The sequence below is a fragment of the Lineus longissimus genome, chromosome 3 (assembly GCF_910592395.1).
Source record: "Lineus longissimus chromosome 3, tnLinLong1.2, whole genome shotgun sequence".
NCBI lineage: Eukaryota > Metazoa > Nemertea > Pilidiophora > Heteronemertea > Lineidae > Lineus > Lineus longissimus.
In genome coordinates, this window is record NC_088310.1 from 21405372 (window position 1) to 21432064 (window position 26693).

Here is a 26693-nt window from a genome sequence, read left to right on the forward strand (position 1 = left end):
GTAAAGCTTTTAATGATCTTCAGCAGGAACAGAGATCGTACCCAAATTACCTCTTCTTCTGCAGTCCATATTCGACGGGAATGTTTCATGGTACGAAGCTCTCATCATGCTGATCCTTTACGCAATATATATCGTCATCATGAGGTAAGTAAAGGCAAACAATACCAGACGAAATCGAACAAATAGAGTAGAATGAGAATTGTATGTAGTCCAAAGGTCCAAATATGCTTATATACATGTATACTACAAAAAATGTTCGAAAATCAGTGTTCCTCAGATTTTTGTCTGTACCTTGTTTTTCGAACTTGCTTTGCTGAATTATTATTCTTACCGTATTAAATCTCGGACCTACAGATGTCCGCCAGTGATGTTAACCAAGCTGATAAACCAATTTGGAAACGATAACTTAAGAACTTTTATGCTCCTATGTTGCATTGCTACCGCGTCTGATCTTAGGTTGTCATTTAACTGTTACCTCGTCCATACGACTTCTTGAATAGTAGACATCAAAGTAGACAGGATTAATTCCCTCGTTACGGACAAACGTTACCAACAGCACTTGAAAATGCTTCTGCCTCCAAATGTTCTGCATCTTGATTCCACTGTAATTCCAGGTTCAACACGCGGATTCAAGCTTACGCTGAGGCACGATTCGGTAAGCAGGAAGAGGATGCAAGCATCATGCCAGGACCGGGAAAGATTTACGGACAAAACTATGGTAAGCGTAAATTGTCTGCCTCCTTATTTAACCGAATCATTACAGCATCTTCATTACATGATAAGCAAAGTGGAGCGAATCTTTGACACCTCACATAAATCAATCAGAGGCTAGATATCAACACCAGCATGTAACTACAAAACGTCATTAAAACATCTTCTGGAACATCATCAATAAACCAAGGAAACTATACATCCTTGATCAAAACAAGCCAAAAAAATAATACTGCTCATAACAAAGCAACCAACCACAAAAAGCTTGGAAGATCATCCCTTAGAAGCCATTTGGAACGATATCTGCAATATAAGCTTACCCCATTTTAACCAAAAATGGCACTGCACTCAAAAAATAAAATGGAAAAGCTGTCACTATTTCGCGGGTCTTCTTAATCATTCTCTATATGACTCGCTATGTTTCTGAGCCGTAGAGTAGGACCGACTTGACGTTTGAGTTGAAGATTCGGATCTTGGTGTGAGTAGAGTACTCCCTTGAGCTCGTTCTTTACAGCTGCTTCTTCCACCTATCTCGCCAGGGTGTTGATGTAGGCTCTTTCATCTGCTCCGACAGATTTCTTCACTTCCTTATTTGCCTCCGTGTATCTGGGCTTCTGCTTTTGCTGCTCTTGTTCGACTAATGTTCCGGGCTTGTTTCCTTTCTCTCCTCTCCTTAAATTTCCCCAGGGTTGCATCTGAGATCCAGTCTTTGTGCTTGGTTCTTTTTCCCTACTGTCTCCTTGCAAGTGTTTGTCCATCAGTCTCTTATTGCCTCCCACTCTGCTTCCACATTTGGTTCTTCCTCTTCGTCAGTCTCCTGGAGGGTCTGATACATTGTACTTGTTTGACAGGGTCAACTTGAACTTACCTCTCACTGCTCGCCCTCCCGGAGCGAGTTCATGCCGTTGAAGCGTGTTCTAGTACTTCTGTTGTTTTTCCATCCTCCTTTCAACTTCAGCTTCACTTTTGCTGTGACAAGATGGTGGTCTGAGGCTACGTCGGCTCCTCTCCTCACTCTCACATCCAAAAGGGACCTTCGGAATCTCTTCCTGACGCAGATGTGATCAATTTGGTTCTCTGTCTTCTTGTCCGGTGACACCCAAGTTGCCCTGTGTATCCTCCTGTGTGGAAATATTGTGCCGCCGATCACCAGGTTGTTCATAGGGCATAGTTCGGCAAACTTCTCCCCGTTGTCATTCATCTGGCCCACTCCGTGCATCCCCATCACTTCCTCCTATCCCCTGTTTTCATTTCCGTTATTTGTGTTGATATCACCCATTAGGATTGTGATGTCTTTGCAGTTTGTCTTGTCTATAGTGGCCTGGAGTTGTCGGTAGAACCTGTCTTTAGAATCATCATCCTTGTCATTGGTTGGCGCATAGCATTAGATGAAGAGGCCGTTATGATCCTTGATCCATGTGCTTTCCATCGTAGAAGGACCCTATTTGCTTCTACTGCGAGTATAAACCCCACTTCATGGGTGTGTGGTGCATCGTACTTCTCATGGCCGGAATAGAGTTCAGTTTCTCCCGATGCAAGTCTCTGTGTGCCTGCTTCAGTCCAATCCTGGGATGGAAATGTTGTACCTCTTCTGTAACTACTTGAGCAGTCTTCTCTGCTTCATACATGACCGTTACGTTCCACGTACCTATGATTCTGGTTGTCTTGGAGCTGAGTAGGGCTGTCGGCTTGGTAACTTCATCGCGGCTTTGATTACCCGGCGTCACGGTTCCATGATTGGTGGGTCCCTCTCTGCCAAAGACAGGTTGGTTGGTTGATGTTTTCGTAACTAGTATGTTTTTCCGTGGCTGGGTAGTTAGCCCTGCACACAACCCCCAACCTGGAGGGCCAGGAGTCTCATTTTAGTCTTATCCCTCCCCCTAAACCTGTCTGACATGGTTGAACCTACCAGGAGGCAAGCCTCCCGTCAGCATAGCCTTAGGAGTCATTGGGATACACAAGCCGCTGCATCAGGATCAAGGTAAGGACTCAACAGCAGCGGATTGAACAGTTTGCATGGTTATAATGGCAGTGTCTGTTTACATGCTGGTTGCCATAGAAATGACTATGTGTACCAATCTGCCGATTGCACGCCATTGTGTTCTGCGGATGTGTCAATAAGGACATTCGTCTTACGAAACATGATGGCCTTGATAAGGCTGCAAGGTACATGCTAAGATTTTCAAAGATGTCGTGCACGACACCAACAGCAATCTGTCTTTATTGAATTAAAGCCTAGTTTTGTCAAGTGTTGACAAGCAACGCGATATCATTGGTAATTTGCTATTTGGTGTTGTGTTAGTGAACAAATGGCATCATTCAGCACTTGGTTGTGACACAAGACAGAGAATAAGTGATGAAAACAGTAGACGGAAACAGAGGTAATAACCTTTGGGCGAATCTTTGAGAGAAGTGAGGAAAACAACTTGGAAAAAACGTGATGGCCGTGAGGCTGCAGTGTGCATGCTGAGAAAGACTTTCGAAGATGTTAAAAGTGCAACACGCCAATAGCAGTATCAGTTAACGAAATTAATTATGTGTACGCAAGACACTGCATTACACCGTTCCATTCACCAGATTAACGGCCATTGTGCTGCTTGGTGTTGCATTCGCAAGCAAACTGAATTATTGAAGAAAGAACATAAAGAAATTATAGATGAGTGATGAAAAAGTAGATTGCCAAAAATGAGCCTGATGCAAATGTGCGTAGTTCGCTGGTTCGGAGATTTTCCATGATGTCTAGTACACCAAACCATTAGCAATGAGCCATTAGCAAATATCTTCATCTGGTAAAATGCGACGTGGTGTTGCATTGACAAGCAAACTAAACATCGCCTACTATTGACCAACACGACAGAAGCAGAATTTGTGAGGAAGCAGCTCTAAAGTTGGGAAGCAATGTTATGGTATGCTGGCTTGCACTTGTCACTTACACTCGATCCTCGTAAACGACTAGTGGTTTTCAATATACCCCGCTCTCGATATTTCAAATAATGGCGGTGTGAAAAAAATATCCCTGAATCTCCGGATGCTTTACACAACGCAATAGCACTTTTCCTTTGGAAATTTGCCGTCTGATGTTCCGTCGACAAGCAAATTTGACATTAACAGTTGAACAAAATCAGAGCAGCAGGTTTATGAGTAAGGACACACGTTTTGCAGGAAAAAATAACATTGAAGCAGAAAAGCATTTGTTAGCTGCTTGTGCCAGAAGACATTGAGTCTTGGTCTTCCACAGCTAACTGCTGCTATATCTTTAGTTCTAATGCACTGTCTGGTTCTGCGCTAGGAAGTAAATGGTACATCATACCACTTAATGACCAACATGACCGCAGCTGAACTAATAAGCGAGGAAAGCAGTAGATGGGAAACAAGTAGAAGCTGCAGTGCACGATAAGCACGACTTCCCAAGATGCCGTATAGTGTGGTGAACACCGTCAATAGCAATATCTGCCGTTGGTTTTGTGTTGGCAAACAAGTGACACCTAACTGACCGCCAGAACAACATGAGCGCAGTAGAAGATGGGCAAGGAAAGCACTATTTGTGAGGCAAACAGAGTTGAGGGGCACTTCGTCTAGCATTCCAGGATGGGTGGCTTTGCAAGACTCGACTTTCCAGATGTCGTAATACAGGCCAACATACACCACACCAATGCACTTTTGTAATACATGTACATTATTTTGGTAATGCACAGTCAGGTTTTGAGTTGGGAAGTTGAACTTCATCACGTAACCTAGCACAAGAGGAGCAGGAAGTCTTCCTTACTGGTGATCCATCATGGCCATCAAAACTGGGATTCCCTTCCACTGACAGGAATCAGCTTTGAATGTAACAATCAATCCTTTCCTGGCTTCTTGTGACAGTTAATTGGTTCATTGATCCACCGCATCGCAGTTATTACAATCAGTCATTCCGAGCACGTATAACAAATTAATTTTCTTGAAATCTAAATCAGTGTTGTGTTGCTTCCCTCGAAAACAGAAACAAGTGGGTATTGAAGCGCCCACGCGTGCATTTGTAATCAATTCTTGCCATCTTACAGAGCAGAGAACTGTTGTCAGAGTGCTTTGAGACAAAATATTGTCATGAAACCTTCATGCTCGTCTTGTGTCTTGTGCATGGTGATCAGGGGAAGAGTCACGTTCGCCTGTTTAATGATGTCTACCAAGACAGTAACTTGGACTCAACTGGCTTATCGCCACCTGTTGGTAATCCCTTAACGTCTTACGGATCGGAAGCACTCGCTCTGCTCTCAATTCTCCTTTAATGACTTTGATCAGCACCGCAGTCGGTTGAAGCTCGAACAAAATACATGTACTCTGATTTTGCATCGGGTTACACATGCAATTGAAAAAGAATCACTGGTACACATTTAAGCAAACATGTAGAATATCCCTTTCTATCATTCCTTTAACTTTACAGGACACAACACATTTTTGCCAATGCCTACACGCACACCACTGACTCTTCTTTCAGGGCTAGATAATACTGGGGCACCAGACTACCACAGCAAGTTGGCAAAAAATAGGCTAGGCGAGTCCCCATTTTCATACTGTCATGTCATCACTGTACCACAATCTGGAGCTAGTCTGTAGATGTCACTTGCAGACTGGATGTTGGGGAAAATATCAGAGAATTAAGAGTCTACCAGTTGAAGAATCACTGGTGTACATTTCCAGTGAAGTTTCGTTCACAGCCTTTGAGCTTCAACTCCAGGATGCAACAACTAAGGTAGCCGGAAACTCACCAACCCTTTGTCATCGCTTTTTTCGAATATCGAGTACATCGAGTTATGCTGGTTAAACTAATGTTGCCACAATATTGATAATATTGGTTTGTAGCATACGAAGTTAAGAAAAGGACGATAGCCAATGCTGCAGCCAAGTGTAGCAAATCTACGTGATCAGTGATTCCTCGATGGTAGTTTCCCTGTCCTCAACATCCAGAGTTAGCAAAGCAGTTAGAAGCGTATCTATAGGTATGACCGCCGTGTATCCATGGTTAACATCATTAGATCCTGCTTTCTTCAAGCTGGACTGCTCTAACATACTCCTAGGGCTGACTGTCATTTGAAGATAGATGTATTCCGTCTCCATTTCTTCTCTTCTTGTGAGAAAACAATCTATATCATGTATACTGCTTCCAAGGTAAAAAAGAGATGGAGCGGAGGGAGGGGTCAATGTGGCAGTATCTAAGAGAGTATATTAGTAGTTCAGTTTCGATCTCAGGATAGGGGCTATAGTTCAGAAAGAAGTTACATCTATGAAGCATTCGTTTGTAGCTGCTGTCCGAACTGAGCCCGCCCCATGTGGCATGAAATAGTGTTGTCGACAGAATGAATGAATATTGTATAGGGTGCAGGGATATGAATGTAGGTTTTTGACAAAGATTGTTGAAATACGTAAGCGCCAAGTCTGTAAACTAAGTTTGCATGTGTATCTTCTGATATATTAATTCATGGTGAAAGATATGGCATTTGAGCATGAGAGTCGGTTGAAAAGAGTTCCGTGCCGTGTGTAACGTATTGTCAAGAGTAACATTCATCAGATATTGTGAAATGTCAAGAGAAGCATGGTGCACTTCGACGTGTGGTTGACCACTAAGTTGTGTACATGTACTAACCAAAAGAAAGAAGCAGGTAAACAAAATCCATCCATATCTTGTCCTTGATTTAAATCGCAGCCTATGTCATCCATGTGAAAGGGCTTTCTTGTATCTGGTAAGCCAGGAACTGCATACACTTAAGTCTTCTAATGTCAGGTCGAGATTTGCAGTTTTTTATGCATCAGTCAAATTTCTTAAAACGTAAGGGCTATAGCTGAACAGCGTGTGTCATATCTGTTATTGTGTTTTCTGTGTGCAATATATTCCAATACTGATCTCAAGGCCGCTGCGACACCTACAAGACGCTTTACTTTCATGCGGACCATTCCAGTAGACAATCAATAACCCGCGGGGATTAATATACAGTTCATTATCAGCGACCACACAGATACATCATTAATTATTTGGCCTTTCCAGCCTTGTAGAGATAGCCTGTGTCATCTTTCCATAGATTTGGACTCAATCCTATATATATCTTGATTGAATTCTTCCTCCCCAGTTTTCCTTCCCTTGGCATATATAAATAATGGATAAGACACAGTAATGAACCCCGCACCTCTTCTCAGGCGTTGGATTGACTGAGGATTGAGTTAAAATTTGTCTATTTCACTGCTTGCTTGGCGTCTGATGAATCTTATCGGGACAGAATTCCGATACGAAGAAAGCATTCATTATAGAATTGATTGAATCCTGACTTAACACGACTGTGGTGAATCCATGAATCAGCTGACTAATCTTGAAACAACCTTTCCTCCCAACTGATGATATTTGTGCATTTGCTGAAAAAAAACTTCGGATGCTCCGGGCCCTAGCGGCAATGGGTTTAAACTGAGTGCGTAGCATGAATTACTGGCGTCACTATAGCATCATGGACTTTCTTCAATTACAGAGAAGTTCCAGAATGAAGAAAATGGCCAGATTCCCAACGGCGCTGTTGTAAAAGCAGACGAATACTTTGCTAGACCTAGTAGGAAGTAAGTTCACTCTGAAAAATAAGTTGTTTTAGCTTTTGGAGAACCTTCTACAGTTAATATCTATGTTCAAGTCTTTGTTATTGATTTCCTGGGGCATTGGACAACTCAGAGGTTCAGTGGCATCCAGTCACGACCAAGGATAGTTGCGACATTAGTGACATGGTTGAAGGTTAAATCAAGGTCAAAACAAATTGCAACCCTTTCTGATCGACGGTTCACGATATCGAATTCAAATCTCTATCCATTCCCAAACTAGACCTTTTTCATTACAACGTTCCTTGATAACGCTCATCACAATCATCCAGCAGCATTACCCGGATCATTTCTTCCGCAGACTATCCTTTGAAGATGCCTGCTTCAAGCTTATGATCACAAGGCTGTTCCGGCCAATCACAAGATTCCGAGCAGCAGCTAAGATTATCATGATAGAGGTGAGTGAGTGCGACGATAACCAGGGACTGAAAGCTCTCCAGGGTTGCTCAATTGGCGTCGTCTCCCAAGAGTTGGTCAATCTTGTCATCCCTGGGTAGAATACAATCTCTCCCCGAAGATTCAGACGACAGAGAGGAGGTTACAGAGGGAATATCGGCGGGAGTTCAGTATGAGCTGACCGTTGGTGGTTTTTGTCAGCAATTATTAGGTCTATTACAATAAGAATGATGCAAGTAATATCCGCAGTCATACATATACACTGCTGGTAACATACAGAATAAAATAACGTCAACAGATCCGCTTAGCCATTCACTCCACAGCTGAGGTCTGAACCTCTCGCTGGGCAAACATGCTCAATCATCTCTTTCAAATACATCGCCTTTGATAATAAGGGAATGTCACCAACCTTTACCTCCTTTTCCATGTCGCCTTATAACTGGCAAATTGGTGTAGAATTCCAGTCATATTCATAACGATGAACGGTAGTTAGTTTGATGTATCGCTTTTCCTTTTAGCGAAAGCGACTTCTTAGGGATCCAGCTTTTCTGAAAAGGCAAAAATGGAGGACGTATAGTGTGGATGGTAGTATGCCGTCTTATACAAAAGCTATCAGGAATTGGTAAGCCAAACTGGAGAATGGGAAGGCCCACCCCCAAGTTCATCACTAAAGGAGATAAAGTGTTCAGCAAAGCTAACGATACAATTTATCATGGCACAGTATATGTACTGACATCAACTGGTTTAACGTCATTCTCAAGAAAATGGATGTGCATGTGCATGAACAAAATCAGTTAAGGCAGTGCTTTTATCTTTTTAAATTGTCCGTTTTGGTCAACAGATTCCTCAAGCCAGTCCGATTCCAACAATCAGTTTTATTTTTCCTTCTATCGGTTTTCAGTTTGTCTATAGCTGAAGATCCGGAGACAGACGATATATTCCAACTTCCTTCATTAAGTAAGTACTCTTAATGGTAATCAATATAAAGAACTACAGACTGAAAGAACTTACTCGAGAAAATGTCCCATGTGTGTACAAAACTGCTGGTTTGACTCATCCGTAATGAAATGTGATAGTAAGTGTTCCACTGACCAAGGATATGGTTGGTGACAGTCGGACAATACTATTTCTTACGAAACCGTTGTGATGAATTTAGTCTTCCTCATTACACTTACATTGTACTTGCCTTTTATAATTTCAGAATCGGGTCCACTCTTCATTGCCCGCTGGGTTGTGGGAATTCCTATCAAATCTCTGCTGTATTTTACAGTACCTGACTGTAGAAAAGATAGGTTAGTTGGAGGCATGGGTTGCTTTTATTGAGAAAAATGCAATTGAATCAATGATGTCCGACCTGGGTTTGGTTGGTATGATTGAAAAAAGTTCGCTTCTCAGCATTTTCAGAATCAATTGCGGTTTTCTTGGGTTTGGTAAGAAAAATTAATGAAGGCTGGTGCGTTGCAGTTGGTGGTAGTGATGGATTAGAAATAGCCTTTTACAAAATGCAACCATGAGCGAAAATTCTGCTCTTGGCCGTCTCGTTGGTTTAGGAAATTAGGTTCACGTTATAAAGACACTGCATATACATACAATCTGGTCATCACTGACATCTGATTTCTAATTTTCAGGTGGGCAAGATGGTACATGGCAACCTTTGGCATGTCAATAGTGTGGATAGCTGCCTTCTCGTATGTCATGGTCTGGATGGTAAGTGCGACTCCTGCGGTTTTGCATCTAACGAATTGCCATTAACATATCAGGTGGGGATATTCTTTACCCAAGGTGGCAGAAGACCATCGTTCTTATAATAGGCAGGCAACAATGGGAGTGTACAAGTATATATCTAGAAAGCTGAAGGGATAAAGTAGTTTTTCATTCACTACTTGTATATTGCTGTGTAGTTCAATGTACCCTGTACACCTGCATCCGGCAACTTGTACGTATTCCATCTTGAATTTGACCCCCAAAACTGAAATTGCTTTAATTTCCTCTTTTGTTCCTGGTGATTGAGAGTACGAGAGAGGTAGTACAAAACACTTAGAGTCACTGGATGTACATGTAGGTATCCAAGTGGTACATGTTTGTCAGTCTCCTATGGCGGTGACCGGCTATATTTGTTTAGTAATCCTACCCAGACAATTTCAATCAATATGATCCATAAATCAATAACGAATGCATGACCATCGTTCGCGCAGCTATTGAGGATGCTTGTGCATGGTATGCACAAACTAATGTCATATTTTTCTATGATCAATTCTAAGAAATATCCTAACTTTGTGGTGTTCTAATATTTGTTCACACTACTGTACCTTCTGCCATTCCACGTTACAAAAAAACATTGATGTTGGCGCTTCCACTGGAAACTACTTTAAGGTTTCTCTATAATTTGTCATCCAAATCATGTCTATGAGGTTGAGAATACCCTGTTTTGTTTCTCAAGATGGCCACCGAATTTCATTTAGTCTCCGTTGTAAACTTGCAAGAAGCCGTTGAAATTCACCACTTCATTTCCAACGGAAATCCTTATCATAAACATATCCTTCCCCTGTGTTTGTTGCGGATGTTCATATTGCAATATGACCGAGGAAATCGATGTTTAAGTGGTTTGGATGCGAAATAAAATGTCAAAGTTGGTGTGAATATCATCATATACATCGTATCGATTTCGGAGTTCAGTAGTGTATCATGAGGCGTTCTTTGCCTCTCTTGTTGTAGGTTGCCCTGATGGGTTACACGATGGGGATCCCAGACAGCATCATGGGCATCAGTTTCCTCGCTGCTGGAACCAGCATACCCGATGCCATGGCCAGTGTCATCGTGGCGCGCCAGGGTTAGTAGAATTATTCTATATGATTCAATGTTATAACTAAAGATGCATCTTTAACGAATGTTCTTCCCTGGAATACATAAAATCATTATACTTACAGATTAAATCATTGTTGGCAAGCCATTAACAGTGGAAGGGGATTGTAGAATGCCCTTAGGCAATTCAGCATATATATATATTTGGCAAGCTTCAGGAGGCCCGCCGTTTACGGGCGTTTAAGGGGCAGTTTAGAATGTAGGTCAATCCCAAGGGCAGCTTCGAGCAGACACTCCAATGTATTTCAAAAGAACATTGTTGAAATCGTTATGTCCACATAGCAATGTTACCAGCCTGTATTACTACATGTACATGTATGTCTCAACACCAATCGAGTCTTCGACATAACGGCAAACTGACGCAGTATTCTCTTCAGGGATTGAGACTCTGTAGACAAAATCAAATCACAGGATTCTGCGCATGGCACATTTCTACACCAAGGCAATAGACTGAATCCCTCAGGATGAATTAGCTCAGAGGAATACATCGTAGGAATTGGATTGCTGCCCTAACTAATTGAAATACTCCAGAAGTCCATCCCAAAGCCATTTCGTCACAGTTTATTTGCGTTGGCTTGCTCAAGTGCAGCTTGGCTAATGGAAATTGGCTTAGGGGAATCGATTGGGAATTTAAACAGTACATAAGTTTTCCATTTTGCGGGCAAAGTTGTCATATCCAAATATATGGCAAGATGGCAAGATTTAATACAGAAATCAAGTTGATTTGCATTCGCAGGATACAAAAAGATATTATCATGTTGGCAAAAGCCAAGAAATGTCTTCAAGGGTGCTTGTAAAGTCAAACTGCAATAGAAGGATGGGTCTGTAGGCTATAGCCAGTGGTAAAATCTATCAATTTGATATCCAATCGACGAAATACAAGAGAACAGGGCGGATGAAAAACAGTGACAAAATGCTAACTCGAAAGTAGTTTTTCTTGAATACATTGTACATTGTAGTATCTTCCCGAAGCTGCTCTCAAGTGGGTTCGGTCTGCCCCTTCTCCCCCCCCCCCCCCCCAAAAAAAAACCCCGCCTGCAAACAGCCTCCTCAAGCGCATTAAATTTCATTTTGCCGTCTTGTAGGTATGGGAGACATGGCCGTCTCGAACACAATTGGTAGTAACGTGTTTGACATCCTAATGGGCCTTGCATTTCCATGGTTCATCAAGACTGCTCTCGTCTCGCCAGGCCTCACGGTAAGTATCCTAAAAAAAGGAATTAACGTTAGTTTTACAAGCTTCTTCAAGTGTATTGATAGTGACCATTCTTTGCTGTTTGTCAGCTGGTACGAGTTGAGACGAACACAGATAATCACTGTCTTATAAAGGCTTTTAAACTTTTTGTTCTGGGGGAGGGCATAACTTCACTTTTCGTCCCAAATAGTGTCGACTGAATCTGCATGAAAAACATGTTTTTAGGAAGAGGCTGATCGAAATGGGAGGAGACCGGTGCATACATCATTATGCTCAGTTTATCTCTGTTTTCCCAGGTTCATATCAACAGTAACGGGATGATCTTTTCTGTGTTGCTCCTCTTTCTGACAGTTCTGATTACGGTAAGTGCCGACACCGAAAAAAACCCATCATTGGTACTCTACTTTGAAATAACACAAACGCCATCTTCAGGGTGATGAAGGAACTGACTCATTTAATGCGTGAAGCGATTCTGAGTGTTGAAAAGGGGGTCGTAAATAATCTTTATTGAACCATCTCTTATATTCTTAATGCATTTCTTGCCTGTTTCAGATTGGAGTCATCCATTTTACTGGTTGGCAGCTCAATAAAAGATTAGGAATGATTTTCTTGGCTGTCTATGCAGTGTTTCTCACCTTTTCCATTTGTATCGAGTTCAACGTATTCGGGTACGTAAATCCACCGATGTGCAGCGAATATGACTGAGGGGCAGACGATATCGTGATATGTCAGAGATCAACAACAGTTAGAGGTCAGGCAGAGTCAAACAGGCTGCAAAAACATCCATGACGTCTTCCATGTTGGATCTGGTTCTTATTCCGTGTCCTTTTACAGGACATGGTCATAGGTGGACAAAGGTTTCATTTACAATCTGGCGTTCCTTCCAGCTAACCTACCTGACCAACGAATCTGAAATTGTCAAGTTTACACTTAGATGGTTGAGACAGAGGACTAAGTTGGCACATGGAACATAGCATGCATATGAAAGCACTTATGGGATTACCAGCATATGCATATTTGGTCCAGAGATGATGAAACATTACAATATTTTGAGTCGGAGTAGGACAAGCAATGATAAGGAAAAAAACGTGGTGGGTAACAACTATTGTCGGAACATGAAGTACCGATTAATCCTTGTCACTGGAACGGGATTTCGTTCCACTAATGAATTGGCTGTGTTAATTGGCTCAGTTTTCACTTGATTGAATATGTATAACATATTTCGATATGTAAAGGATGATAGATTTAGAGAAAAACACAAGAATATTTTAGGAATAGATTTGCGCCTATTTCTCAATGGACTGATCTTCATTTTGATGGATTACTAGCATAAAAGTTGTAGAGCCACATTTTAGTGTAGTTCCACCCACTTTATTTCATTTTATTCTATGTCGATGAAAATGCTAGGGTTAATGTGCAATGTGTATAGTGGAGAGGGACTCAGTAAAAGGTTCTAATAGCAATGTCCAAACTAATCTTTCCACTATATACACGGCGAGCAAAGGACTCGGTAGGATTTCCGTTAGTATTGTCTGCCGGTATCGAACGTTTGGATCTTATCCTGTGATTTCCATTGTACATATAGGCCTACCAAGTAAAGGGCCCAGTAGCTCATAATGGCCTTCCCTGATTGTATCTTGTAGGGAGTTGCCGTCAAAGACGCTGCTTTTGCTACGAGAGTAGCCAATGCTTGCTTTATCTCCGGACTGGCCTGGTGTAGGCAATGTGCATGTGCCTTCAGCCATTCCAAATGTCTCTCACCGTTTGCAGCATTACCCCCAACATATTTCTTGTGGTTGCTCATTTTTGTTAAGTTTGTGTTGCTGGTCTTAAGTCGTATACGTATCTTTAAAGATAGATTACACTCCTGTTATTCTGTGTGGCATTCGAGGAAGGGGGTAGTTATCGATAAGTCCGGTAGGAGAAGCGGTAGCTGGGCCTATTGCTTGTCTGGATGATCAGTCATAAAGAATGTTCACTGATTTATGGCAGGAGTGACCAATGGCAATGCCAAATATTAGATGGTACGATGGTTCATACATTCATTCCCGGGACGGACTCTTTACAACAGCTCTTTACGTCTTTTTTTACCCATCCAACCACTTTTGATCTCCTTCCCCCTTTTCCCGCTTGGGGTTTACTGAAAACTCGCGTGAATGAACAATCTACCTCACAACCAGTAATCTAAATAATTCGACAGATCAAAGAAAAACTGCTTTTAGTATTGCGAGAATTTATACCCCTTGTTCATAAATCCTCTTTGCTACTGGTAAGTAGAAGTAGGCTATTGTTCAGTCGATCAGGAGCAGTAGAGACTTTTGCGGCAGGCTCGTGTCTGCTGTAAGTGTAGCTAGAATTTTGGACGGTTCTTGACCGATTTGACAGTATACATGTAGGCAGTGCTTAGTATATTTAGAATACATGTATACGCAAAGAAGATAGGTGAAGAGATATTTTTGTTAACATGCTGTTATTGTTAATGTTGTTAATCACGGATAGTTAGGTTGTTTTTATGAATAAAACTAAACAGTATGTGTGGTTAAAGACTGTGATATGTGTTTATGAACTCTATTGGTGTTCCTTTTCTTTCCTTCTCATAATCATGTGAGTAAATAAATAATCTGTAGAAATATTATATGACTAGAACAATCAATGAATTAAAACGTCATTGTCAATACTTCGTTTTGTTGTCTTGGTCTTCCATCACTGCGAGAAGACAATCGGTAGTCATGGAATACATTTTATGGTGTGGTCAAGAGGTTGCAAAGTTGGGAGGTTAATACCAACTGAGATAAAAGTGTCCCGATGCGACCTGCGATAATGATAATAGTCAGTTACGATCATGCAACGAAACGATCTGACTACTGTGGGAAACTACACTGTAGGCTACCTATAAATAACCACCGCAAACGACGGATTTAAATCGATGCGACCCAGTGCCATACTAATTGCTATACGAGTGCGACAAAACTTTCTCGTCTGCAGTTAAAACCGATCATCACATTGTTTGTTACCAATCCAAGGTCGCTGTGCATGATCATCGATAGAAACCTGACTTTTGAAAATCACATTAATAATGCAGCTAATGTAGCAACAAAGATTCAGTGTTGGAATGATCAGGAGATCCTTTGACCATTTGGATACTAGGATGTTTGCGACACTATTTAAACGTTTGGTAAGGCCCCACCTCGAATATGCAAATGTCATCTGGGCCCCCCACCTGAAGAAAAACATAACCGTACTGGAAAACGTACAAAGACGAGCAACAAAGTTAATCCCGGGATTAAGAGACATCAGTTACGAGGAGAGACTCTGCAAATTAGGACTCCCGAGTTTATCCTATAGAAGACTTCGAGGGGACTTAATAGAAACTTACAAGATCACCCATGGTTACTACAACATAGATGGACTTAATCTAACCCAACCTGTCGATGTCACTATCAAACCAGAGGTCATTCGTATAAGTTAAACAAACCAAGAGCCAAACTAGATATCCGAAAGTACTTTTTTACCAACAGAATCATAGATCCGTGGAATAACTTGCCAGAACAAGCAGTGAATGCCAACTCGCTAAACCAATTTAAAAATATGATTGACACTCATTACAAATCCGAACTCTACAGCACAGAATCTAGACCAATCATCAAGGAGGATACCGCGGTGACGTCACATCACGTGATCCCGACCCATATTAGTGATCGCTATGGCCAATCAGATTCAGTCTACTGACAGCACCAGCACTGAACACATCTCCACGTCTCACTGTCTGGTGCGCTCCTGTACACAAAAACACCAATAGACATGAAATATTGCAATACCTAGTATGGATTCTTCCTGTGTAAAATAAAATTTACAGAGCAGACTAACTTCCACGAATAAAAAAGACGTTTGGCGTGGCCAAAGAGCGGAAATAATGTCTCCGCTAAAATACACTACGAAATACACTAGGCAATGCACTACGCAATATACAGTAGAGATGCAGTTGAGTTTGTTATTGTTTTGACTTAGAAGCCCGCCCATATCATAATATATTCATGTATTCATGAAGTATGAACTCATTTCTGTCCTATACAACTCTAAGAACAGTCAATTTCTCCTCAAATCATCACCGAAACCGCGATATCCGCAGGAAGATTTCGTTCTAGTGTCCGAAAATGCATGATCTTACAGGGGCGCTAACTCGACAAATAGAGGGGATCTATGGGGATCTATGCGAGTTTTAGGTATTACAGGTCTCGAACTTGTAAAATCTGTAAACATGACTCCAAATCCCATTATGATAATGAAGAGATTGCCCCATATCTGGGAGACTGTTTTGAAACCATCGCTAATTTTGGAAGATCGGTGCCCGGCCATTTGGTTTAAAAAACCCTATTTTTCCCCATCAAAACAGCACTTTTCATTATTCAAATGATATCTTATTGTCTGAAGACTTATTTCATAGCAGAAAAATTCTAATAACTCTGATTTCATGCGAAAAATCTAACTTTTTTGATGACTTGATTTTCCCTTGGCCGTGGATCGAGTTTGTTTACAATATGCAGCGCCATCTTGGAAAAGCCGTGACGTCACCGCGGTATCCTCCTTGACCAATCATCAAATTTCGTACACACCCCGCCATGCCCACGCAAACAAAAGTATTGAAGAAAAAACCTGCTACATACAGGCTAAAAGCCTATTGCAGTATCGTTATGTATGCGTATATGTATATATATATATATATTACTAAAGTCTTAATACCGTCCTCGGATGCGCAGCCCGGTAGCGAAATTTTTTTCTGCAGGATACTTCTGCCATAGTGTACATCTGACAGCCAATCAGAATTCAAGGCAAGCACGTGTCTTTGTTGACATCATCTTTCCACATGGCGCAATAATGTCAACAATGCCACGTGTTCTGATAATCTTGGAAAGAACAAGTTAGCAAATGGTTAGAGGAGTATATTAGCTAAAATATATTTATTTGCAGTATCTTAACATGTATTTTCATTGTCGAGTGGACTGTATTTATTGGACTTGTCTGTTAAAGGCGCACTGTGCTCGGCAAAATAGCCGAGGTTGAATGTTTATCTGTCAACCGTGTAACTAGTTCTGCTGTATATGCATAGGTGGCGCCACCATACAATTTATTTTGTTTGCTTGTCAAAATGTGTTTTATACAATGGCCCTTCAACAATGTTCAAACTACCAAAATAGGCCTGATACCTTCAACAGCAGACATCGGATACACTGTCCCTTTAATAATTATCAACATTGGCAACACTGTCAGTGTCACTGCCCCTTAAAATTTCACAAATCGCGAGACATCGGATACACTGTCCCTTTAATAATTATCAACATTGGCAACACTGCAGTGTCACTGCCCCTTAAAATTTCACAAATCAATGCATGCACTGCAATGTAGCGATCAGATCAGCTGATGCCTCTTTTGTACGCATAATATCATCAATTTTACAATGAATCTGTGCAATTCATTCCTAAACACTACGACACAAACCTTGAGTTGAGCATAATTGGGGTCAGACAATGAACTATTGTCACATTCACAGTTGAAGTGGCACTCGGCATGCGACTCGGTATCGTCCATTGTATTTGCATTATCATGCATAAATAAACAGTGTGACGTCAAAGATCGCGCCAATTGTGATTGGCTGTCAGATGTACACTGTGGCAGAAGTATCCTGCAGAAAAAAATTTCGCAGCCCGGTAGCAGACACGGCCCTCCCGCCCCACATATTCCACTGCGCAATCATTCCCACCAAGGCTTCCCGCGTAAATGATATCACGAGGCCCAACTCGCTGACGATCGTCGATGCCAGGAGGGGATTCCCCATATGATTCCCTGAAAAAAGCGCCCTCCCTCGTCACCTTCGTCTGATGGAAAGGATGATAAACTAATGATTTTTCTTATGAGGGCATAATGATAATAGAATTTAGCAGCACCCAAAACGGGCAGTGCGGCGCTGTATTAACACCTTCAGCGCCGAACCACGTAGCTCTACGTGGCACAAATCCCCCCTCCCCCTTTGAGCTGGTTATCGGAGACTCATGGACTTCATGAAAGAACTACGTCATCGCCATCTTCAGGGCAAGGTAGAAACTGAAAAGACAAGAAGAGGTCCTTGCCCTGAAGATGGCGATGGCGTAGTTGTTTCATGGTGTCCATGAGACTCCGATAACCAGCTCAAAGAGGGGGGATTTGGGCCACGCAGATCTACGTGGTTAGCGCCTCTAGTGTCTAGATTTTAAGGAACGAAATCAGCGCCTCTAGTGACAAGATTTCACAACACCTCCTTGAAACACTCTTGATCTAGCCTCGCCCATGATGAAAAGCAGGAAAACCTCTCGGAGTAAAAATAGTTTGACGTCACAAGGCTAGCCAACCAATCAGGCCATTTTTTCGTCAACCAATCATTTTCGCATTAAGCACCTCGCACTTTTGTCGCTTTAATTCACCGTAGGCCTACTTTTATATTCATGACAATAAACTGATATATTTAAACATGGAAGATCAAATGTGCCCTCGTTGTAAAACGACAAAGTATAGAAATCCAGCTTTGAAGTTGATGGTCAATGTCTGCGGACACACATTGTAAGTTGACTTGAAACTACGGGTAAGGCCTACAGGGTGTCCCCAAAAGTCTACTGGTTGCTCTAATCTTGTTACCGTACAACTACAACCTCAACCTGTACAACGGTACTTGCACTGATGCAGCTGATATTATACATGTAGGCCTAGGCCCTACTATATCTGATCAAGATCATTTGCTTTGGGAGAGTACAGTCTTGAGCATTTTGAGGTGATGGTATAATATGACAGCATTTGTCTGAGTGAATTTCAAGCCATGTTGTCTTACATTATCGTACCAATGCCAGTGCCCCAGTCAGTCTCAGTAAGTGGGCAGTTGAGAAGTGTGGACAAGTCATGGATACCACCACCGCTGGCACCAGGCGCATTGCTTGGACATCTTGTGACAGCGATCTGCAGGCCAGGACAGGTGTCAACCATGAGTAAAAGCTCCTCTGTATCGCCTAGATGTCACTTCATGGGAATGTGACATGCATCGGCTCATCTCATCTGTTGGTTTTCTGGTGTTAAAACCTGAGCCCCGAAAAAGTGTCTGTCTCGCTGTACCTCCTAGTGGATGCAATTGGCCAATACGCCATGTATGGCAAGTTAATGCTTGAAAAGTTGCATGCTTTGACCGATTTAATCAATCTTTTCAGATGTGAGAATTGTGTGGACCTGCTCTTTGTGCGTGGCTCGGGGGCTTGTATAGAATGTGGAACTGCACTCAGGAGGAACAATTTCAGACTACAACTTTTTGAAGATGCTGGTGTGGAGAAGGAAGTTGATATCCGAAAAAAGATACTCAGAGAGTAAGTGTATAAGTGTAGGCCTACAGTATTGACTCCTTTATTCCATATTTTTTTCTTATCAATTCATGTCTAACCCACCCAGCTAAACTTCAAGTCTGACAATAATGTTAGCCATGGTTAGTGTTTTAAATCAATAACATGGCTTGGACAATAAAGTGTTGAAATGTTTTTGCAATCTGAACAAAAAGGCTTTGAATGTAAAACTAATTGCCATTTACTTACTTGTCAAGTACCGCACCAAGTGTCCCTTGTATGCATGCAATTACAGTAGAAACTCTCTATTAAGGACACCCTTGAGACTGACATATGTTGTCCTTAATAGAGAGGTGTCCTGATTAGAGAGGTTAAATTGAATGTAAGGTACCAAATTGGGACCAAAACTAGTGTCCTTAATAGAGAGGTTGTCCTTAATAGAGAGGTGTCCGCTAAGGGAGGTTCCACTGTACCTTATTCTGTGTCCACATCGAATTCCTCTCTCTCTCTCAACTTCAGTTTTAATAAAAAGGAAGATGATTTTGGAACGCTCAAGGAATACAATGATTACCTGGAAGAAATTGAGACAACAAGTATGTTAGAGTTCCTTTCCCGGATGCCTTAAAATAACTAAGCTAGCATGATTTTAAGAAGAATAAAAACCCCCAAGGAATGCTATTGGTCTATTTGGATAACGTGGAGGTTATAACTTGTAATACATCTACATGAACCAGATTTTGATAAAAGGAGGTTAGGGCAAAGATACATTTCAGGGGAAATGGGTCAGTTTTTCAATGAAAAGGTCTGCATTTTGTGGAGAAAAAACCCAGACTATACATTGGTCGATTTACTACTGCTTGATGTTCTGTGTCGTTTTTAATTTTTTGTGGTATATTTGTCACTCATGAGTGATTGTTGATATGCTTTTCAGTCTTTAATCTAGTCAATGGTGTGGATGTTGATGACACAAAGAAAAAGATAGAACAGTATAAGAAGGAAAATTGGGAACAAATAAAGAAGAGCAAATCAAAAATGGTAAGTATGTAAATATTGTGACCGAGTGTGGATGTCTGCTGAATATTTGACTTGGCATTGTTATGTGTACACTGACATGCCAACAATATTGCCATATTATTTTGGTTACCTTTTGTGAAATGATTCAATGTTTCCATGCAATTACTTAGATTTTAAAGATTGTTTAGACTACAATGGATATCAGACAATTTTTTGTTAGTATTTAGTTCCTCTTATATTCTCAGTAATTCTGTGTTGTCTTTACAGAGTAAGGATGAGGAGTATTTAGAATATCTAATAGACGTTGAGAAACAGACAAGCGAGGTCAGGAAACATCAACTCATCGAGGAAGAGACAAAACAGAAAAATGTGAAGAAGCAAAGAAAGCAAGCCATAATTGATGACCTGGTAAGAGACAGAAAAATGATTGATACACATTGATTTCAGTTTCATTCACAGATAAGTTTTAGCATCCTCTAAAATCGTTGTCTTTTCAAATAGATTAACTTATTTTGTCCTGCCAGGTCCAAAGTGATGAAGTATGAAAAACAGGGTGGTTAATGCTGATGGTCAAAATTGGCCATAGCACATCGCTTGGGTATCACATTGATCAGCTTGGCCTTTTTCAATCACTTAGTTATGACTGCAGTCTATTTGGCCTGATATAATAACAAGTGTTATAATTTTGACCATCATATCTAATACATAACCCTTACTGTGATTCTGATCATTAGCATACATTTGTAGTATTGTAGATACTGTTGACGTTTTTATAAGTACAATGTCTACCAGTGCATTCTCATTTCAGATGTTTTCTGATCTGCCTGCCGATCTGATTCTTGCTCAACATAAAGTAAAGGAAGAAACTGAGCCTGAGATAACAAGCATTCCTCGGCAAGCTTTCACTAAATTTTCAACAGGAGTAAAACTGGTAGGTACCATACAACTGCTTTTTGGACACCGTTCTATATCACTTTGAGACATCCTGATTTATGCTCCGAGTAGGTCATTAAATTGAAGCTGAGAGCTGAATGTTGACAATATTAGCTCTATGAACAATATTGGAAGGTTGGTGAAAACCAGAGAAAAACTATGCCATCAAAATGAGTTACCCTCTATCACATGAGTATGTCAAGACCAACCAGGAATCAAACCCAGGACCTCAGAAATGACAGGCACCGATGTTTTCACTGAGCGACTCTGACAGAGCAAATAGGTCAGCACTTCTCTGGGGATGGAATACGATTTGCTTTTGGAGAAATTTTGGTCTCAAGTTTACATCTACCTAGAAGTTTTACAGGCATGCTGGTTCTTCTAGACTATTACAAGTTTGTCCTTTTTTCACTACATCAACCATTCTCACCAAGTGACTGTCATTTTCAGGGTCACCGCAATGAGGAATTTTCTTTTTTAAAGCAAGATTTTGGCAATGTTTACAAACATACTGACCTTGCATTAGAAACCTGTGGACCAGAAGTGCCAACCTGTGAAAAGTTAGAAAAAGAAGGGTAAGATTTGGTCATTTTGGTCAATTACCCAGGTGAATTATTTATCCATTGTGATGGTCAACTACATCAGAGGAGATTCAGTGCTTCAATCTATCAAAACCTGTTTCAATGATGAAATAAACTAGCATGGAAAGGTTGGTTCAGGCCAAGAGTAACAAAGTCATTGTGCCTCTAGCCCCTTTGTTCAGAGGTTCTCTTCATATTGTGATAGCGAGTAGTTTTCCAGCATTCCTTTTGGACTGCGGTTTTCACCTTCATCTACATGCATTGCACAACAAATGCCCAATATTTTGAAAGTTCTACTCTTCAAATTTCAGCTATTTATCACATATACGAGGGTCATCGGAGGCCGATCTTGCTGGAGGATTCGAATCTAAGATGGCGTGCCATCGAGCTCTCCAGGAAGCTCTATGTGGACTGTTTTACCACTTTGAAACATCAAATCCATTGTCTGTGCCGAGTAGTACGAGTAGTAGTGATGTAGCAGATGTGGAAATGAGTTAGCAGGAGCTCAAATAAACTGACGCCATGACACTAAACATATGCCATAATATGGAGCAACATTGGTTGTGGTGAATGACTATTTTGCTGTTATAATGAGTGAGGCTATCAACTACCAAATGTCCCGGAGCTGTTTACACCTCTTGACTTTACTGAGATGGTACTATCTTGGGTGCCGAGAAACTTCTTGTATTTTGAAGGCCACTTATGTGTCGAAGTTCCAAATTGAGCATCATTCAAAATGAGTGTCGGAATAAATTTATTTTTGAAGCAGAGTGTGGTTCATCCTTTCATGATCATACAACTCGTCAGCACCAAAATCTTAAAGAAGGGAGTCTCGGGAATGCTGGTGTATTATTTTAAACTGGTTATAATTTTCCACACTTCTGTATTAAGTTTAAAATCTATACACAATCCTGAATGCTAATTTAAGCCATTGTGTATGATTGTATGATAGTATGGTTTTTGGTGGTGATAAGTAATGAAGACTTGGTGTAGGACGGTGTACATGTGTTCCAATTTTCTAGCACCCTTGATACTGTAAAATGGCTTCTTCATGTGGTTTTTTTCTGCCTACATATTACTGAAATGAAAGCCAAGATGGCCAAAAACTTACCTTGGAAGCCTTCCAAAATTTTGCAGAAAAATGTTTTAAAAAGGGTGATCAGATATGATTAAGTTGCTAATCGAATTCCACATGAAAATAATTAATTCAGCAGTAATGGCTTTGTTTATTAGCACTCCTCACTTCATGTTTTATGTTATTTTTTGTTGTAGTCTTCTTTGTAGCTCTATATTAACTGTCCCATAACTCTGCTGATGCCTGAAAATATGTATCTGGAGCTGAGACCACTCAAGACACTTTGACATGTTGTCTTAGTTCAGCAGTCAGTGTTCAGATGGCAGGAGGCACTATTTTGAACTTTTCATGTATCTGCTGTACAATGCAAGAACACAGGTTTTCATGGCTTTAAGACAATATATTTTTCAGATCAGTTTTTAATTACGCCCTTTTTGATGGTTCCATTGCCTGTCCAGGACCCACACTACATATTAATGTAGTCTATCTATTTTCTGAAATAACCAGTGGAGGCAGCTCAATTTAGTCATCCTGTTTATTTATTCTTCCTTGTGAGAGGGGCAGGGGTGAGGTCAATTCCACTGCATCTATAGAGTTCAAAAACAGAGTCACTGCTTTTATGCATCGGACAAAATTACAATGATGTTAAACTTATATTTTGAGCATCAGTGAAATATTGTGTTCAAGACACAAAGTTCAGTAATATCAAGAGTTAAAGAAAGGCCATAAGTTCTTGGAAATATAGACAACCGGTAGATCATTGCCCTTTTATTTCCATTATCAAGTGGGTCAGATTCCTCGTCTACCACCAATCCCGGACATGGCTGGAATGTTGTATCTGGCCACATTGATAACTTACTTGCCTGATTCCTGGACCTGTCTGCACTGTCTGTACTGACCAAGCCAGAGATGCACTAACCATACCACAACCAAGAAGAACTGCCTCTGTCTGACAGTGTCAATATAATCAGTTTTGACTGGTATCTTTTTCAGATCCAACAGTTCTTAGGAAATTGTGTAGGAACATTTTTTCATAGCTACGCTAAAAGATTCTAATTTTTGTTTTAGACGAGTAAAAATTTGCATTGGCTTGCGGGTCATTGAGTGCAGGCAGTGTTTGAGCCTCTTGTATTGGTAGGTGGTGCATGATTGTATTAATGAGTGTGAAGCAATAATGTTTTGGGCTTCTTCAGTGAAATTCCTCTAACAGAGTGCCAAGCAAAGAATAATCCAGTAGTCCATCATAAAAAGGTTGGGATCAAACTTTCAAGGAAAACAAGTTGGTTGATTTACATAGCCAAACATTTCTATTCGGTTTAGTTTTGTTATATATACATTTTGTACTATCAATATCATGAGAAAAACCTTGAGATGAGTTACAACATTCCCTTTCTAAACATAATTAGATTTGTAGCACTTATTTATCCGTTCTTAGAAAACCCAAAGCTTTTTCATTGAAGATGATTGTGTTTCTGGATAATGTTACTTCCAAACCTTGGCCTGTGCACTATCTTTACTACCATTGTGGTCCAGTGTAACAAGGGGCTAATTAGTTGATCCCTTCCCAAGGAACTCATTGCTATCTAATAATTACACTCAAACGCCTTACATTGTATATTGAAAACCTTGGCCTATTAGCGTTGTTTACTACACAATTGGCCAACAAAACAAAGGGTTAAAGAGCTGAAACAATCAGTACTGAATTAGTGGCTGTACTGATGAGGATAACCTGAATGCATCTGAACATCATCTTCATCTAACAGGTAGGTCCTGAATCCCGATCATTCTAGGAATGCAACCAGCGTCTATTGTGAATAGTTAAGCCTGCATATCAATTGTTCTAGGCCTATGCCATGCTCTACTGCCATGACTGTAAGGTCTGGAAGTCGGCATCAGCAAGCCCAGAAATGTTTGAAAAGTTCAGTCTGCAAATCATTTGTTATTTGTTCTTCTGCTGCCATGTCTGTATTGTCGGCAACAGGAAAAGAAAACCAATGTCCAAGTGACATATGTCATGGTAGGATAACCCTATGACCTCTTAATCTCAATGCAAACCCCTTCAGACTCTTCACTATAATCCTTGAACTTCGTAGAGAGACTGTATAATATACTCTAATATTTCTGAATGAGCTTTTATTGAGCAATGCTGGTGAAGAGTGAAATTATCTCCACTTTGACATAATTTGAATGATTGGATTGGGCTTGTTTGTATGTTATATGGCTTTCCATCATATTTCAGTGCGTGTTGCTCGTTGTGTGAATTCAATGAATGGATAAGCTGATGACCATTACCTTCTCACGCCACCAGGCCTGGACATATCTTTGCCCTCGAGATAAGAAATATTGTGACAGGAGGACCAATCCATCTTCACGCCAAGGTATTGTCATTTCAATTATTTCACAAATTTCATGCATTAATTTAACACCTACGGTAGCGGATCTTTCATCTCTCATATTTCATTCACCTCGTAACAAAAGCTTTCCATTGTTGTGACGGATTCAAAGTTTGAAGTCAAGGAAGGGACACATTTTGGCCTCCATGTGTGGTCAGCGAACCCTTCACAATACCTTCTGTCAACTGTCTTGTCTACCCTTTATCTTGGGTCTTCTTCATACCTGAGGCAATTTTCCTAAAAGGGTCTTAATTTTCTTTTGTTCATTGGAGTTGTGTGCTGAATATGTTGTTAATATGTGGTGTGTTTCTTGTGTAGTGATCTGTGGTGATACCCCCTGGTATATTTGGTTACCCCTCCAATTTCATGGTCCTTTATTTTCGTGAACAAAATTCCCATATGAAGTGAACCATCTGTTGTTATTTCAGTAACAAATTTGATTAAATCGCAGTGTTAACGCCTCTTTTGAACAAGAAAAAGTATGCCATCATGCTTGGTTCTGATGCCCTTCTCAAAAATCAATCCGTGGTTTCCATTAAAATGTTGATGTACCCTTTGATGTTGCATGATCTGATCAACATATCTGCTGTACAGCATAATTCAATGACGGTTCAAGGGAAGGTTGACCTGAGAAGATAAATTGTCTGTGTGCTTGAGTTATATTAGCTGAACCAATCCTCAACAAATATTAAGTGTGCTAAGTGCTTATGCACACAACTGTACTCAAACTGTACATAACAGCTGATCATGTGGTGGAAGCTAGATGTAACATGTAGGGCTCACCGGTATAGACTATCCAAAATGTATACAAAGCAGTCGGGGATTTTTATGGTTTTCGTTCAAAAGTGCAATATTTGTACTGGTAATTACTGTCAGTATGTGAGAGACACATAAAGCTCGGCCAACAATCATTAGGGACTTCTTTTCTGTGGGAAGAGTTTAAAAACAGTCATTATGGTGCCACTCTTCAAACATGGGGTCATGGTAGCCTTACTTAATACTGATACCTCAATTTATGATTGGCGTCTTTGAATGATTCTGCTTAGAAATGGAAATTTCTCCCTTTCTTTAAAAACGAAGTGTGATATTTTACCACATTTTTCGTCACAGTGAATCTCACATGCAATTGAAGAATACAAATACAGTCATTAAGTCCCACTCTACAGAAGCATAGCTCCTATTTGTCTGACACATTAACACTGTACATGTACTAGTTGAGGAATCCTAAGAACTTCTTGACAGGAGTTTTTAAAAACAGTCATTATTTTCATAGCTGAATGAGGTGCGTGTTAGTGCGTTGAGTATGTGCTTGAGATCTGTGCAGGGCTTCGATTTTCTCAGCCAGTTGTTTGGTATGAAATCCCCATGTTTTAAAATGCTCCTGTAGTTCGTTTTCCTGGCTCAATCTGGCTGCAATTCAGACAGGTTCCTCAGTTCAATGTACTGGTATTCTGTGCAGAATAACAGGTGGATAAACAGGTAGGTATAGGGGTAGGGTCTGGGGGGAACCCTTCAATCTCTATCAACGTTCTTTATCAAAATATCACTTTGTGGGTTTGAATCTTTAGT

At 40.7% G+C, this 26693-nt stretch overlaps 3 protein-coding genes across 8 annotated transcripts in view; all 3 read left to right on the plus strand.

Moving 5' to 3' along the window:
- The window catches only part of LOC135484215 (sodium/potassium/calcium exchanger 4-like), a 35523-nt gene extending 21070 nt beyond the window's left edge, over positions 1-14453 (plus strand). The window contains exons 6-18 of one of the 2 annotated variants that reach the window (XM_064765469.1): positions 65-144; positions 615-718; positions 5189-5245; positions 7206-7290; positions 7625-7721; positions 8238-8341; positions 8621-8676; positions 8921-9011; positions 9348-9426; positions 10435-10549; positions 11667-11779; positions 12073-12138; positions 12329-14453. In XM_064765469.1, coding sequence (XP_064621539.1) covers positions 65-144; positions 615-718; positions 5189-5245; positions 7206-7290; positions 7625-7721; positions 8238-8341; positions 8621-8676; positions 8921-9011; positions 9348-9426; positions 10435-10549; positions 11667-11779; positions 12073-12138; positions 12329-12481 — 1200 coding nt within the window. In that variant the 3' untranslated portion in view covers positions 12482-14453. The remainder of the gene's footprint in view (positions 1-64; positions 145-614; positions 719-5188; positions 5246-7205; positions 7291-7624; positions 7722-8237; positions 8342-8620; positions 8677-8920; positions 9012-9347; positions 9427-10434; positions 10550-11666; positions 11780-12072; positions 12139-12328) is intronic. The other variant, XM_064765470.1, reaches the window with a different exon arrangement.
- A 3725-nt stretch (positions 14454-18178) lies between these two features.
- On the plus strand, positions 18179-22421 carry LOC135484217 (CDK-activating kinase assembly factor MAT1-like). Its single transcript, XM_064765481.1, has 8 exons — positions 18179-18367; positions 19003-19155; positions 19648-19721; positions 20060-20163; positions 20410-20550; positions 20951-21073; positions 21526-21650; positions 21968-22421. Exons 1-8 carry the CDS (start codon positions 18279-18281, stop codon positions 22152-22154), a joined length of 996 nt encoding a protein of 331 aa, XP_064621551.1. The 5' UTR covers positions 18179-18278; the 3' UTR covers positions 22155-22421.
- Positions 22422-22559: 138 nt separating this feature from the next.
- The window catches only part of LOC135484216 (uncharacterized), a 40090-nt gene continuing 35956 nt past the window's right edge, over positions 22560-26693 (plus strand). For all 5 annotated transcript variants that reach the window (XM_064765472.1, XM_064765473.1, XM_064765474.1 and 2 more), the window contains exons 1-2: positions 22560-24494; positions 24971-25109. The gene's annotated coding sequence lies outside the window, so the exon portion shown is untranslated. The remainder of the gene's footprint in view (positions 24495-24970; positions 25110-26693) is intronic.